The sequence below is a fragment of the Scyliorhinus torazame genome, chromosome 1, assembly GCF_047496885.1.
Source record: "Scyliorhinus torazame isolate Kashiwa2021f chromosome 1, sScyTor2.1, whole genome shotgun sequence".
NCBI lineage: Eukaryota > Metazoa > Chordata > Chondrichthyes > Carcharhiniformes > Scyliorhinidae > Scyliorhinus > Scyliorhinus torazame.
Genome location: NC_092707.1, coordinates 314,921,267 through 314,936,307, shown reverse-complemented (window position 1 = coordinate 314,936,307; position 15,041 = coordinate 314,921,267). Strand labels below are relative to the sequence as shown.

The following is a 15,041-nucleotide window of genomic DNA, read 5'->3' as shown; positions in this document are numbered from 1 at the left end:
ATACTGTTCTAGCATTCTTTTAGGTGTAATTTATCAAAGTATGGGTATTTTCTTCAGCCCCCTTCGCTCCCAAGATTTAAAATAACATTATGTAAATCTCATTTTAGACAGCTAGAAAATGCAATAGTCAAGGTTACATTGGAGATTCTTTCTTTAAAAGACAGAAATAATAGAGCTGCCCGTGGCTGCTACACACGGCTCTATGTTTATTTTATTCATGCATTCCAGGAAAAAGGTTGTTTGTCACTCAAACTTGAATTCTGATCACTTTATATGGAGACCACAATGGTATACGGAGAGCATGCTAGTTTACTTAATTTGAAGGTTGTCCTCGGGATCTAGCCTTGCAGGATACACTTTAGTAACTCACTCGCTAGGTTTGTTGAGAATGTTGAGAACTATGACCACGTTTAAAGGAATGCTGTAGCTTGCACAGGTTAATAAAATAAGTAATTTGTTGAAAGACAATGACCTAACCATATTCCACAAATTTAAATAATGTTTTTTTATTCATTTATGGAATGTGGCGCTGCTGGCAAGGCTAGCATTTATTGCCCATCCCTAATTGCTCTCAAGAAGGTGGTGGTGAGCTGCCTCTTTGAACCGTTGCAGTCTACACCAATGCAAGAGTACCTGAAATATAATATAGAACGATTAATTGGCAGGGAGATACAGATGAAGGAGAGTCGCTAGCAGCAGCATGCAGCTTTAACTGAAAGAAAGTCTTAAACAGCAAATACCCTTGTTCTTCCAGTTGCTACTCCAGCACTCCATTTCCACCACAAAAGCAATTCAATCCGCAGCTGCTATCATCAATTACAAATTCGAGACTCTTCAAATGCACAGGCACTGGGGATTATTGTATTGAGATTTTTAACCAAAGTCTCAAGTCCAAAATGGTTAGCTGCAAAGACTATAATGACTGCTTAAAGGAATGAGGTCACCTGATAGCTTTAATACTAGGCATTGGTTGTAATGATGATGCAATCTATGATCAAGGTAGAAAAGCTGTAAACATGTTGCTCAATCACATCATCTTACACAGCAGGTTTTAAACGGTTTGTCAACATTTTTTCATACTGCAGAAAAGTTGAGCTTTTATAAATTCCAAAGAGCAACAGTTTCATGATTGATACGCCTTTACACCCCAGTTTCTAATGAAGTTCACAGAAAATATGTGTAAATATTAAAGCTTTCGAAAAATGACAAATACGGAGCATTAAAAAGGTATAAGTATATAGAGTACAAGAAGAAATTGGGCTTTTGGTCGAACTTGATGCTATTTATACACCACATACCTTATCTCAGCTTTTCAGCATACTCACACATATAGACATATCCTTTTGAAAGCATCCAAGCTATTTGTCTCAACTATTGCTGGTGAATGTTATAACGTTATTTTTATAGTCTGAAGACAGCTGTGTGCAGTCTGCCCAGAGTCTTGTACAAGTTTGGAAACTTTACTACTTCTGAATTTTACACCAAGGATTTCAGTGCTTTGTAAGCATTTTTAAATGGGGACTGAAAATGCTGCTTTGAATAATTTGTTCACCTGTATCCCTAGGATGTATTTGCTTACCTACCTCAGTTTCTTATTCTCTAAAACAGTTTTGTTTGTTTGTTTGCTATTTACAGCACAGAAGGAAGCCATTCAGCCATCGTGTCTGCACCGGCTCCCAAAAGAGCTACCTAGCTAATCCCATTCCCCAGCTCTATCTCCATAGCCCTCTAAATTCATTTTTCAAATGCATATCCAGCTCTTTTGAAACATATGGAATCCACTTCCACCACTCTCCCAGGCTGCGCATTCCGCACCACAACGACTGAGAAAAGAGGTTTCTCCTCATCTCACCTCTAGCTCTCTTGCTGACCATCTTGAAATTGTGACCCCTCGTTACTGACATACCAACTAGTGGAAACAGAATATGCTTCTTTACCCATCACTTTTACAGGTGTAGCATCACTTCCTTGCTTTTATACTCTAAGCCTCTAATTATAAACCCAAGGATACTATAAGCCGTAATAATGTTTTCAACTTAATAATAATCATTTATTGTCACAAGTAGGCTTCAATGAAGTTACTGTGAAAAGCTCCTAGTCGCCACATTCCGGCACCTGTTCGGGGCCACATTCGAATTATCCCTTGAACCCCGAGGTCCCTCTGCGCCTGTACTCCCCTCAGTGGTACCACTGAGCCTATATTATATCCCCATGTTTTTTCTATCAAAATGCATCACCTTTTCGCTGCATTGAAGTTCATCTGTCAGGTGGCTGCCTGTTTGACCAACTTGTCAATGTCCCTCTGAAGTCAATCAGTGTCATCCTCACAATTCACTATTCTCACTAGCTTAGTATCATCTGAAAATATTAGAGATTTTGCCCTCATTACCTACTTCTAAATCATTTATATAAATCAGAAAAAGGGTTCCAACATCGAGCCCTAGGGAACACCACTTTCAACTAGTCGGTTTCCTATCTCTTAGCCAACTTCTAATCCATGCTGCCAAGGACCCATCAATCCCAAACATTTTGAATTTGCTAACCAACCTACCATGTGGCACAGTATCAAATGCCAAGTCCAAATATTCATCCACGGCACTACAGTCATCCACTGCCCATGTCACCTCGTCAACGAACTCAATTAAATTTGTTAGACATGACCTGCCCTTGACAAAGCCACGTCTAGTATTAACTTATTTTTCTCAAAGGTATATTTATCTCATCCCATAATATGGCCTCCATCAGTTTTCCCACTATTGATGTCAACTGACAGGTCTATAGTCTTTGGGTTATCCTTTGCCCATTTCTTAAACAACCTCATCACATTTGCACTTCTCCAGTCTCCTGGGACTAATCCAGTGTCCAGAGCGGCCTGGAAAATTTGTCACCAGCTCCGCAATATGCTCCCTTATCCCCCTCATCAATCCAGGATGCATCCCATCCAGGCCTGGCAACTTCTTTACCTGGAGTGCTGCCAACCTTTAGCACTTTTCCTTCATCTATCACTATACTGCTCAGTTGTTCAACACCAACATTTTCAACTGGGCCATTGTTACCATCTTCTAAATTGGGAAATGCAGAAGCAAAATACTCATTTAGTACAACTGCCATACCCTCCACTTCAGTGAGTTTACCTTGCTCGTCCCTTATGGGCCCCACTCTATCCTTCACTAATCCAATGCTTGAAGAACATTTTGCTCTTTGTTTTAGCACAGCCTGCAATCCTTTCCTCATGCTTCCTTATTCCAGCCTTCGCCTCTCTCCTGCATTTGAGATACTCGTCCTGATTTCTTTTGCAATTATTAGTCCGGCATGCATCATATGCATCTATTTTTCTTCATTATTTTATCAACATCCTTAGTCATCCAGGGTACTGAGAGTTTGGATACCCCGTATTTATTTCTCATGGGTACATACCTAGCTTGCACCCTATTCATCTCTCCTTTGAAAGTCTCCCACTTTTCATCCACCAAAATGAGTTCCCAATCAACCTGCTCCTGTTCAACTTATAGACCCTTAAAATTTGCCCTTTTCTTGTCTGGGATTTTAATCAGTGACTGATTTTGATCCTTTTCCAACTTAATATTGAATCATATATTATGATTGCTACTTCCCAACGGCTCCCCCACTCGGACATTCTCCACCTGCCCTGCCTCATTTCCTAGGACCAGATCCAGCACAGCTTCCTCCCTGGTAGGACGAGAAATGAACTGTTCCAGAAAGTTTTAGTATAGATTTATTATCTTCCTTATAACTTTAGCATGAAATGCTCTAGAATTAACTTTTCAGGCCGAGGTCACAGCTTACAAGTGACGAATGCAAGAATGAAAAAGACAAGGGAAGTAAAATAAGAGAATTGCAGTTGTAGAGGCAGCACTAGCTCAGGCACAATAAGCAAGGTTTTATTCTATGTTTCAACTTTTATATTTAATGCAGCATTGAAATCATCCAAAAAGGTCCACGAAAGGTCACTTGCATTCCCACAATACCAAAACTTTCAGCTGCAACTATACACAAGAAAATGGTCCTTAATTTAGCCCAACATTTTTTGGTAATCTGCCCCGTCCTGTCCTCTAGCAATTGTGATAAGGGCAACTTTCTCACATTATCCAAACATCACGATCAATGAATTTTGGACCATGAATACCAACACTGTACATGCTTCTCTGTCAATTTGTTGTTTCATCAATCGCTGCTCATTCCCAGACTTCACCTCTTTTTGGAATGTGACAAATTTGGCTAAGTCAATAAATCAATTAATTATCCAGAATCATAGATAGTGTCACCTTCCACATAACATATCAGATCTCTCGTGGTCTTAGTCAATGAATAGGCGGACACATTATATAATAGCAGTTATTATATCATGATTCATAATATGTCAGTCACTGACTGACCATAAGTAAACGACATTTGAAAATAAATGGCATTGAATCTCAAGAATTTGAATTTTCCAATGTAAAGAAACAGATACAAAATGTTACAGCATGGAAAAAGATAATTCATTCCCCAATCATTCAGTGTCAGTGTAACCCTCAACTCAAGCAAACAGTTCTAACCACATTTACACTCACTAGTTCCACACCATCTACTTCATTCACCCATCCAGTCTATTCATGAATAGATTGTTGGTGCCTCACCCATCATCCCTGGAAGTGAATTCCACAGCCTCACAATTGTGTCTGACAGTCATTCTCCTGCTCTCTTAATATGGTATCTATAGGATCTCACTTTCTCAAAATCAACAGCTTGTTTCTGCCCGTTTCCTCTTGCACTCCCATGCAGACTTAAATGTAAGTTAGAGCAAGGGATGGACAGAGAAGAAAATAAAAATAGCATTTGGTCAGCTCCTTTCATAACCTTAGAATGCCCCAAAGAGCTTTCCAGACATAGCTCACTCGACCCATGGCTGTTTTTTCCATCACCGACAGCGTGAGTTCAATGCCCATATCAGCTGAAGTGGTTCTTCCTGCCTGCCTCATTAATAGGATGGTAGATCCCATGATTAGCAACCCTTGGATAACAAGGACACTAAATGAAGAGGGAGAAGTTTTAGTCACTTATCATATGGTGGGAAATTTGCACACAAACTCCTACAGGCAGAATAATAAAGATCAAATAATCTGTTATTGTGGCATTGATTAAGGGTCAAGCATTAGCCAGCAATAATTCCCCTGCAGGCAGGGTCTCAGTTTAATGCTTCATCCGAAAGACAGTATATGCCTCGCTGACAGTACAGCACAGCCCCCCGCCCCCCCAAGTACTGCACTGGGAGCATCGGCCTAGATTTTTGTGCTCAAGCCTTTAGAATGGCTTTGAACCCCTCATCTTGCCTCATTCTACCATTTATCAAGCCAGTGAACCACTCCTGATTCAAAGAGTCTAAAAAGGCATGCCAGACATATCTAAAAATAAGGTACCAACCTGATGAAGCTACAGCACAGGCCTACATGCATGCTGGCCAGTAGGATATAAAAGTGATCCCATAATCAAATCAGATCACGGCTGTGCAGTACTGCTACATCCAGTCATGAATGGTAGTGAACAATTAAACCAGTTATTTAGACAAATGTGAATTAAGGAAATCATACACTGACTCAAGGTTAATTTGTGCTTAAATAAAGTTTTGCTGGAGGTACCCAAGAGTTGATGAGGTGACAAGAGTTGCACACGATTGTGGTCAAAGCTGCAATTTGAGAACACTGTATAACTTCCTTGCTTTTAGACACCAATAAAATATTTTTCAAAAACAAGCGCAAGTTTTGTAGCTTTTTAAAAAGGGAATAAAAAGGCATTACATAACTCCCACACACCTGCCTTTGGTGGCGGAGTCCTGCCGGCACAACAAAATCAGCCTCCGGGCTATCAGGGAGGCAAGGGACAACACGCGGCGCCTCTCCCCACCCGCTCGTCTGCTAACAACCCCACGTCTAATTTCCAATGCGGATGCTCCCCCCCCCCCCCCCCCCCCCACCCCCGGTCCAATTGCAATTCCACCCAGTGCGGCGTGTGGTCAGAAAACAATCGCCGAATACCCTGAGTTGACCACTCCCGCCAACAGAGTTTGATCCACCACAAAGTAATCGATCTGCGAGTACACCCTGTGCACATGGAAGTATGAAAATTCCTTCGCCCGCGGCCTCCAAAACCTCCACGGGTCCAGAGTCACCTTCCACCCATGCACTCCATGAACCCCTTAGCTCCTTCGCCACCACCGACACCCGCCCTGATCGTGGACTCAAACCGGTCAAATCTCGGCTCGATAACCATATTAAAATCCCCCCCACCCCCATGCAACCAGTGAGAGTCCAGGCCTGGGATTCTCCCCCCCCCCCCCCCCGACACCTGCCTCAAATTCGACATCATCCCAATTTGGGGCATAAATGTTCACCAGGACCACTGGCATCCCCTCCAATTTCCCGGTCACCATTACCTTATTGCTCAACAACCGCCCCCACCCGTTAGCAGTCTTCACCCCCCCCCCCCCCCCCATTATCCTTGGCGGCACATTCGCAAGTGGCTTCCTCAAAAACGCCCTATGCACCCGATCGACCTCCAGGAGCCGGACACCCATTAGCTGCTCCAACATCTTGGCCACAGAAGAGCCTGCGTCCACACCTTGGATGCCCTCTGGCATCCCCACTATTCTCAGATCCTGTCACAGAACGGTTCTCCAAAACCTCCACTTTCTCTTTGAGCTGCTTCTCGGTCACCCAGAGCATCCCAACTTCGGCCGCCAACGAGGTACGCTGCTCCTCGTGCATCCCACACCGCCTCCGCCACCTTCTGGATCGCCTGGCTCTGGATCTCCAGCCTTAGCTCTTTCAGTGGGTCTACCACCTTGCCCAGGTCCTCCTGAGCCTCCCTCCTCGGTTGGCTGAACTTTCCGTGTCGCACAAAGTTTCTTGTTCCTGCAGTTCCTTTCTTCTAGACCTACCTCATGTACCTTTTTTCTCCAAAACATCTACCCGGCAACCGGGGAAAAGGACCCAAAAAAACGTTGAGCGGGAGCTGCCAAATGTGCAATCACTCACACCATAGCCGCTACTGGAAGTCCACATGCTGCCAATTCTATTCACCACGGGCTTCAATTTTATTAAGCCCATTAGAGTGTGGACAGCACGGTGTTGCAATGGTTAGCACTACATCCTCATGGTCCTGAGGACCTGGGTTTAATCCCAGCCCACTGTCCGTGTGGAGTTCGCACATTCTCCCCCTGTCTGCGTGGGTCTCACCCCCACAATCCAAAGATGTGTAGGGTAGGAGGATTGGCCACGCTAAATTGCCCCTTAAAGAATTGGGTACTCTAAATTCACTTATAAAAAAAGAAATAAATCTATTACATCGCTCCCTATCAAATGGCCTTTTGAGTGCCCATAAGTGCACCCCATGCATTACTCCATTAGCCTCTCCATTACTTTATATCAAATAACTCAAAATCAGTTATCAGCCAGTGTTTGTCTTTAACAAATCAATGGTACCTTTCTTTTAACCACCTGTATTTTTTCAGATGACAACAAAATGTTATCCCTCATTATTATCTCCAGGGGTTTCCATGCCAACAAAATTAGGCTGATGGGCTTGTAATTAGCCCTCATTTTTTTTGAAAAGAAATGCATATGTATCCAACCTTCCAGGCCTCCGGCACTATTTCCATATGCAAGGATTGAATGATTGCACCCAGGCACCCAGAGCCTGCGCTATTTCCATCCTTACTTTCCTCAACAGCCTAGCCCACATGGACCAAGTTTGATTGCTGTCAAACTTATTTTATCCTATCCAATTTACCATCACCCCAGCATTTTACTGAGACATTGTCAGCATCATGCTGTGAAGTCAGGTGCAAATTGCTCAGTTTACCTCTGCCTCTAGGTCCATGATTAGCTCCACTATTCCGTTTGACCATCCTTTGACTCCATACGCAATTGCTCCTTTTATGCAGTCTACTGATTTTTTTCATGCACTCTACAGTTAGCACTGCTGCCTCACAGCACCACGGACCCAGGTTCAATTCTAGCCTTGGGCGCCTGTGTGGAGTTTGCACTTTCTCCCAGTGTCTGCATGGGTTTCCTCCTGGTGCTCCGGTTTCCTCCCACAGTCCACAGATGTGCAGTGCTAACCACTGAGTCACCATGCCACCAATGTAGCAGGCCAAAAATGAAGTACAAAGCAGAAAGTGCAGATAGGGCAAAGATTTTGAATGGATTAACTCATGTAAAAGCATTTTATTAATGAAGCTCATCAACAAGCACAACTTTAGGTCATACCTCAACCAGGAAAAATTCTACACATTTTTCATATTATACCTTACACTCAAAACGATGAAAAAAACCTAGACAGACTTTATGCAATTCAAGACAGACTTTTATGATGGAAAAATACTGGAAATACTCATCTAGCAGCATCTGTGGAGAGAATTAATGCTTCAGGTTGATGACCATTTTGATAAAAGGGAGACATTGAAGTGAATAGTACAAATGTATTTAAGAGGAAGCTAGATAAGCATGAGAGAAGAGATTAGAACAGTGATGGACAACCTGCAGCCTGGGGACCACATGTGGCCCATCATGGTCTGAGTGAGGCCCAGAGACATTTTGTTGACTGCTACCCATGCAGTGGGTAGTGGCCATATTCCGTCAGTTTCCATCTGCAGTTTTTTTCTACCGGTATACACATAAAGCAAGGCTCAACGGTCAATATATTATATTCTAGATGCAGTACCCAAAATTGAACGCAGTGCTGCAGTCTAAACAAGGCGACAATTGAAACCCTTCATATTCTAGTCTCCTTAAGGCTAAAGGTCAGCATTCCATTACTATTTTTCGACTCATCTAGCTTTTAGTGATTTACATGGGACGCCCAAATCTCTGCTCCTCTACAATCCTAGGTTTGCACCATTTGCAAAATAATTAATTTCTTCTTCGGTCCAAAGTTATACATTGTATTTCATTTGTCATAGTTTTGTCTAGTCCATTATGTCCCATTGCAACTTCCTGCTCCAATCTACACTAATTGCTGTTCCTCACCAGAAGCTTGGATATACACTGTTCTATTCCTTCATCCAAGTCATGAGGCAGAACATGGATTTAACTGTAGCATTCTTGAATGCATAAGTCCTCCATCATGAATGCTCCCAACTGCACAACAGATGATACCATTTCTGTTACAAGGACCTGTCACACTTTGCATCTGTTATCCAGTATTGGATGAACAAACATGTTCTTGGAATTAAATATTGGGATGACAAAAGCCAATGCAATGCCTTAGTCCCCATCAGACCTCCTATCAGTCAACCTTGTCCCTTTTCCCTGTCACTATGCGAGACTGAGCCCAATTAACTGGAGCTAAGCCTCCAACCAGGTAATCTCTCTCACCAAAGATGGCCTACTTCCTCTGCAACATTGTTCATCTAGATCCTGCCCCAACCAAAACCCTCACCCATTCCTATTACCTCTACATTGATGCCAATGCTCTCCTGCCAGATCTTCCACTTTGCTCCCTCCAGAATTTGAGCACATCCAAAATTCTTCTGCCAGATTTGTATCAAGTCACATTCACCCAGGAGAAAAATGCAAAATTCATAAACATTTAACATCCCATTCTCCAGTAATATTTTACTTTGAAGGTGTGGCAAAAGCTTAATTATTCTCCCTTCAATTGCTGTAATGTCTTCAGAAACTAGTTCAAACTTAATTATCTTGTTCAATCCATGCTGCAAAGAAAACAGTCAATGCATTAAAGATAAAAAGCACATTTACTTATCCAACAAATCACACCACTCATTTCAAACAGGCCTTTATTTTATGGTTAGGTTTGCATTCTGATTCATCTAGCAATACCCCTCATACACTTGCTTGGTATATCATTCCCACATCATCTCTCTCCCTCAACCAACTACCATGAAAGCTCTCTGAACCAATGCGCAGCTTATTCACCAAGTCCATGTGATTGGCTCAAAAAAATTAGCATTATTTTTCCCCTCATGCAATCTTAACTCGATTAGCTGAGAAACCAACAGCATTTTTCCTGAACACTTCTTAACAGTAGAACATCACTGTTGAACAAAGAAATATATTCCAACATCAAGAGCCATCACTTATTGGAACATGCATTACCAGCTGAGTGCAATACCCCCAATAATGGGTAAGTGCTTTCCAGTTGTCTTACATTCCTCTTTGCCTCTTCCTTTATGACACTCATTAAAAGCCATCCCCATCCTAATATTTCCTCATAGAACAGCTCAGAATGCAACAGTATTAAATGTATTTGGTAGTGCTTCTGAAGCCTTGGGAAGAGGTGGTAAAGAGGCAAAGAGCAATGGAAGGGAATTTACTTAGGTCAGAGTTTAGGGTCCAAGCAGCTGAAGGAATGACTGCCATTGGTAGATAAAATCAGGAATGCAGAGAAGGGGCCAGAATTGGATGAGCAGAGATCTCACTTTAGGGGAGCGGAGAGGCCACAAATTTAAAATTTGCTGCCCATATATTCATTCAAGCTACACTTGGATGGGCTCAAATTTGTGGTGTGAATAGCTGGGAGAATTGTCAGAAGAGCATTAGAATAGAGCCCTACTAAAAAAGACAGATGAGAGTTTCAGCAGATAGGTTGAGGCAGGGGAAGATTCAGGCAATGATAGAGGTGGAAGTAGCCTTGGCACATCTTGGGGTCAAATAAGACACCGGAGTGTGAATGGGCAGTTCAATCTCAGACAATGACCAATGAGAGGTATGGAGACAGTGGCTAAGGAACAGAGTTTGTGGTTGGCATCAGATACAACATGGACTAAATAGCCGACAAAATTGAGAGACAAATCAGACAATGGAGTGGTGAAGGGAGTTGGCATTGAGGTAGAGCTTGCAGTCAGGTCACATGTGGAACCAGATGAGGCATTCCCAAATGGTGTAGCCAAAGGGCAGCATGTAAATAGGAAGAGGAACAAGGAAAATTCTTTGCAGAACATCAGAGCCAAGTGTGGGTTCTGGACATAATGGAAGGCAGAAGGCAGGGAGACAAGTTCAACTAAGATTTCAGATTTGAGTAAATGGCTTTTCAAAATGTCTAGCTATCCATTATATGATTTGCCAATTCGAAAAAGTAGACCCAGGATTTTTTCCACGTGTTACAATTTGAATCAAAATATTTAAAACCAAACAATTTTGCAAAAGATAATAGTAATTTCAGATGTCATTTGAAAATGCACTGAAGTATCAAAAATCGTGGCATAATTAAGCATCCATTAGTTTTATTTATGTGGTAAATTGAAGGACATGAAATTAGACTTTAAAAACCATGTGTAAAAGGCGAGGAAAAATGACATTTAGCAGTCATGCATTTAGGGTTCTAACAGAATTCTAACAGAAGAGGTGAGCACACACAATTTACACAAATGTGATGGAAATAGAGAAGGGAAGGTGCATTTTGTGAAGTTGGGCAACGAATGCGCACATTATGGTTACCTGATTTTTTGTCCGGCTTTACTGAAATATCGGCTGTATCAGCAACAGCAGCATCTCTAGATGTTTCAGTGCTGTCAGGAACAAGGGGCAATTCTGGCACCATAGTTTCTACAGAAACATATTTTTTGCTTATGTCACCTTCTCCAACAGGGAAGGGGAATGTTACATCAGTTTCCTGTCGAGACATGGATGTTTCAAGTGCTCTCTCTTTTTCTCCCAACACTTCTGCTAGAGCAACACTAGTTTCTAGAATTTTTGTTACCACTTCTTTTGAAGCCTTTGTTACTTCTTCATTCATGGAAAATGAAGCATCAGTAGCCAACTCCTGGCGCTTCATCTGTACTTCTGCAATCTCCAATTTTTCAGTATGGTCATTAATTTTAGCTTTCATTTCATCAAATTCTTCTAAACAATTGTATGGAAATTTATCTTGCAATGATGGGGCAACAGCCCATGTTACAGACTGAGATGTAGTCAAACTAGTCTCTTCAGACAAAGCTTTTAAACCAAGTCCTCGGTCAACGATTGAAAATTCCTCATTTGGCATTGATAATGTGGTTGATGTAGTGTCTCGATTCATGGAAAGGACAGAGATAGATTCTTTTGTAGGATGTCTTTCACTCATTGTTGCGCTGGGCATTACAGCTTCCTGATGGTTTAAATTAATTTCTATTGCTCCTTTCTCCATTAAAAAGGGGTTAGACAGAACATCAGTTACATTTAGCGCTGGGATCTCAATTTCATCTTCGAGCGAGAGGGGACCAAGTGAACATTGCTCAACATGTTTATAATCAGCTAAAATCCTTTCAACAGGTTTAATTTCAATTGTAGCAGCTCCCTGCGCTCCCAAAACAGGTTCGGATTTGCTGATGGCAATTTCTTTGCAAATGGTAACATCTGGACTCTTCGTTGTCACTGAAGTATCAGCTGATATATTATATATTGGCGAATGCAATGTAGAATGATTCTTTTCTTCCACAATTTTACTTGACAATAATTCTTGTTTAATGGACTGGTCAACAAACGGATTTATATTTTCAGATAAGTCATGCTCTCTGTACCCAAACTGTACACTCGTATCATCACTTTTATCTGCTGAGTCTATAATAGAATCAACTAATACATGTTCTGGTAAATTTCGCTCTTCAGAAATAATTACAGTATCTTCACTAACTCCCCTATTTCTAACAGTATTTTGTTCCTCAAACAAATGATGTGCATTAGTTACCTCTGGAATATTATTAGCAACACTGTCTGCAAAACTAAGTGGTTCACGAAGAGCAATTTGTTCTTTACCAGCATACGGAGTATCGAATTGTGTTATAGCACGCTCAGGATCTGCAAGACTCGTAACACATACATTTTCTGTGTGAGTAGATGCCTTTATAAGAATGTCTGTTAAATTTTGTGCTTCTTCAGATTTGTCTAAAACATACTTTTCGGATGTGGATGGTAGTGGTTTGAATGGATTAGGAGCAGAGCGTATTTCTACATCAATTGCCTCTTCAGTTGTTTCTAATCCTGGTGACTTGATTTCAGAGGTTCTTTGCAAATGGTATGGTGCAAAACTTTGTACAGTTTGATCTGAAGTTGTGACTTCATTCAAATAGTCAGCTTTCATAATCTGGTTTGGTTGGATTGCAAAGTTACTGAATAGTTGTGAATTCATTTCAGAAGTAGGTATCACATCTACTTTGGAATTGGGTTTGTTTCCAATAAATTCGAGTGTTACAGGTTTTGTTTCTGGATCTTCAACTTTATTAATTACTTCTGATTTAATGGTAGTCAACTGTAATGGAATTGCAGTTTCTTTGAATTCAGTCTTTCCTTTTACAACTGCATCATGTTCAGGAACTGTTTCATTTGTGCTGAAGTAATCAGATTCTAACATGCTGTAAGAATCAAATGTGGCATATGTCATGCAGGTTTGAGATTCACTTACAACTGGAACTTGTGAAACAGCAAAATATGCTTCAGCAGTCAGAGGCAGCTTTTCATCTTGCTCAAAGGACTGTTCCACAAAGTCCTCCAAGTCTGTATAACCTGGCTTTCCAGTAGCCTTAGCCACAATTGGTTCTTCAGTTTCACATAGTGTCTTTGAAGCTGCCGGATCTTGAAATGCACCAGACTCCGACTTATCAGTTACATTGTTAATGGATTTACTGGTATCAGTATCAATAACAGCTGCCTGATTAACTGCTGGACCAAAAAATCTTAGCTCATTTCTCTCCTTTACTTCCAAAATGTCACCATAGCAAAAGTTAAGACCACTGTCTGCTGGTTTTACAGATTGCTCATTAAAATACAATGTGTTTTGCATGAACTCCTTTTCCTCAACAATTCTGTCTAAGGGGGGCATACCCAACCCTGGAGCACCAACGTACTCGCATGTTAATCCTAAATGTGGTTCCATTTCAACTTCCCTGTCATCTGATAATTGAACTTTGTCCATGCCCATGACCTCCCTAATCTTCAGTTTTCCCTTATCTGCATTAACTTGTTCTGGCATTGGTTCTTCCACCAGGGATGATGTAGTCCCTTTAAATTCACTTCCATTCGGCTCTACACGCTGGCCAATTTGGTATTGGAATGGACTTCCATCAACAGAACTTAGTCTGACTAACTCTGATGATTCTATAAATGCTGACTTCACGTGTGCCTTTTCATCAACAGCAGGAGCTTTTTCTAAATGGTCTGCTACTTTTTTGTCCATTGCATTTTCCATAAAACCAAAGGCCGTTTGTAAACCTGTGTATACAGGAACTTCAGTCTGTTTAAGATGATCACTGTGGACTGCTTTTGCAGACATTGTTAATTCAGTTACAGAATCAGAAGAAAAGGAGGGCATAGAGAAGACAGGAACAGGTTCAACATGCACAGGTGCAGCATCCTGTGGGCCCACAGGTTCGGCACTAGCTGGCTCATCTTTCAAGTTGACAGAAAGGTCTGTGATCATGGATGGAAAGGAAATGAGAAAAGTCAAGTCTTAATTTTAATAGAATGTTATATACACGCACACACACAAATACTTTAATATATTCAAATTAAACATATTTTCATTGCTTTAAGACTACTAAAAAAAGGACCACTCCGGCATCTGATTGATTTAATTGTTTTATCTAATGAATTCCCTTTCAAACAGTACAATAGCACACAATGACAAATTAATTTCATCCTCATTTGAAATCAATGCCAATATATCAAATATGACTCCTTTCATTTATATCTCCCCACATCGCACTGAACAGCACTTAGATCTAAAATGTCCCAATGTATTTCATAGAATTTACAGTGCAGGAGGCCGCCATTCGGCCCATCGAGTCTGCGCCGGCTCTTGGAAAGAGCACCCTACCCAAGGTCAACACCTCCACCTTATTCCAATAACCCAGTAACCCCAACCAACACGAAGGGCAATTTTGGACACTAAGGGAAATTTATCATGGCCAATCCACCTAACCTGCACATCTTTGGACTGTGGGAGGAAACTGGAGCACCCGGAGGAAACCCACGCACACACGGGGAGAACGTGCAGACTCCGCACAGACAGTGACCCAAGCCGGAATCGAACCTGGGACCCTGGAGCGG

At 41.6% G+C, this 15,041-nt stretch overlaps 1 protein-coding gene across 1 annotated transcript in view; it reads right to left on the bottom strand.

Annotated features, from left to right (window-relative positions):
• The window catches only part of LOC140424319 (uncharacterized), a 135,319-nt gene that overhangs the window by 72,764 nt on the left and 47,514 nt on the right, over positions 1–15,041 (bottom strand). Inside the window, exon 3 of the mRNA XM_072507855.1 lies at positions 11,457–14,402. Coding sequence (XP_072363956.1) covers positions 11,457–14,402 — 2,946 coding nt within the window. The remainder of the gene's footprint in view (positions 1–11,456; positions 14,403–15,041) is intronic.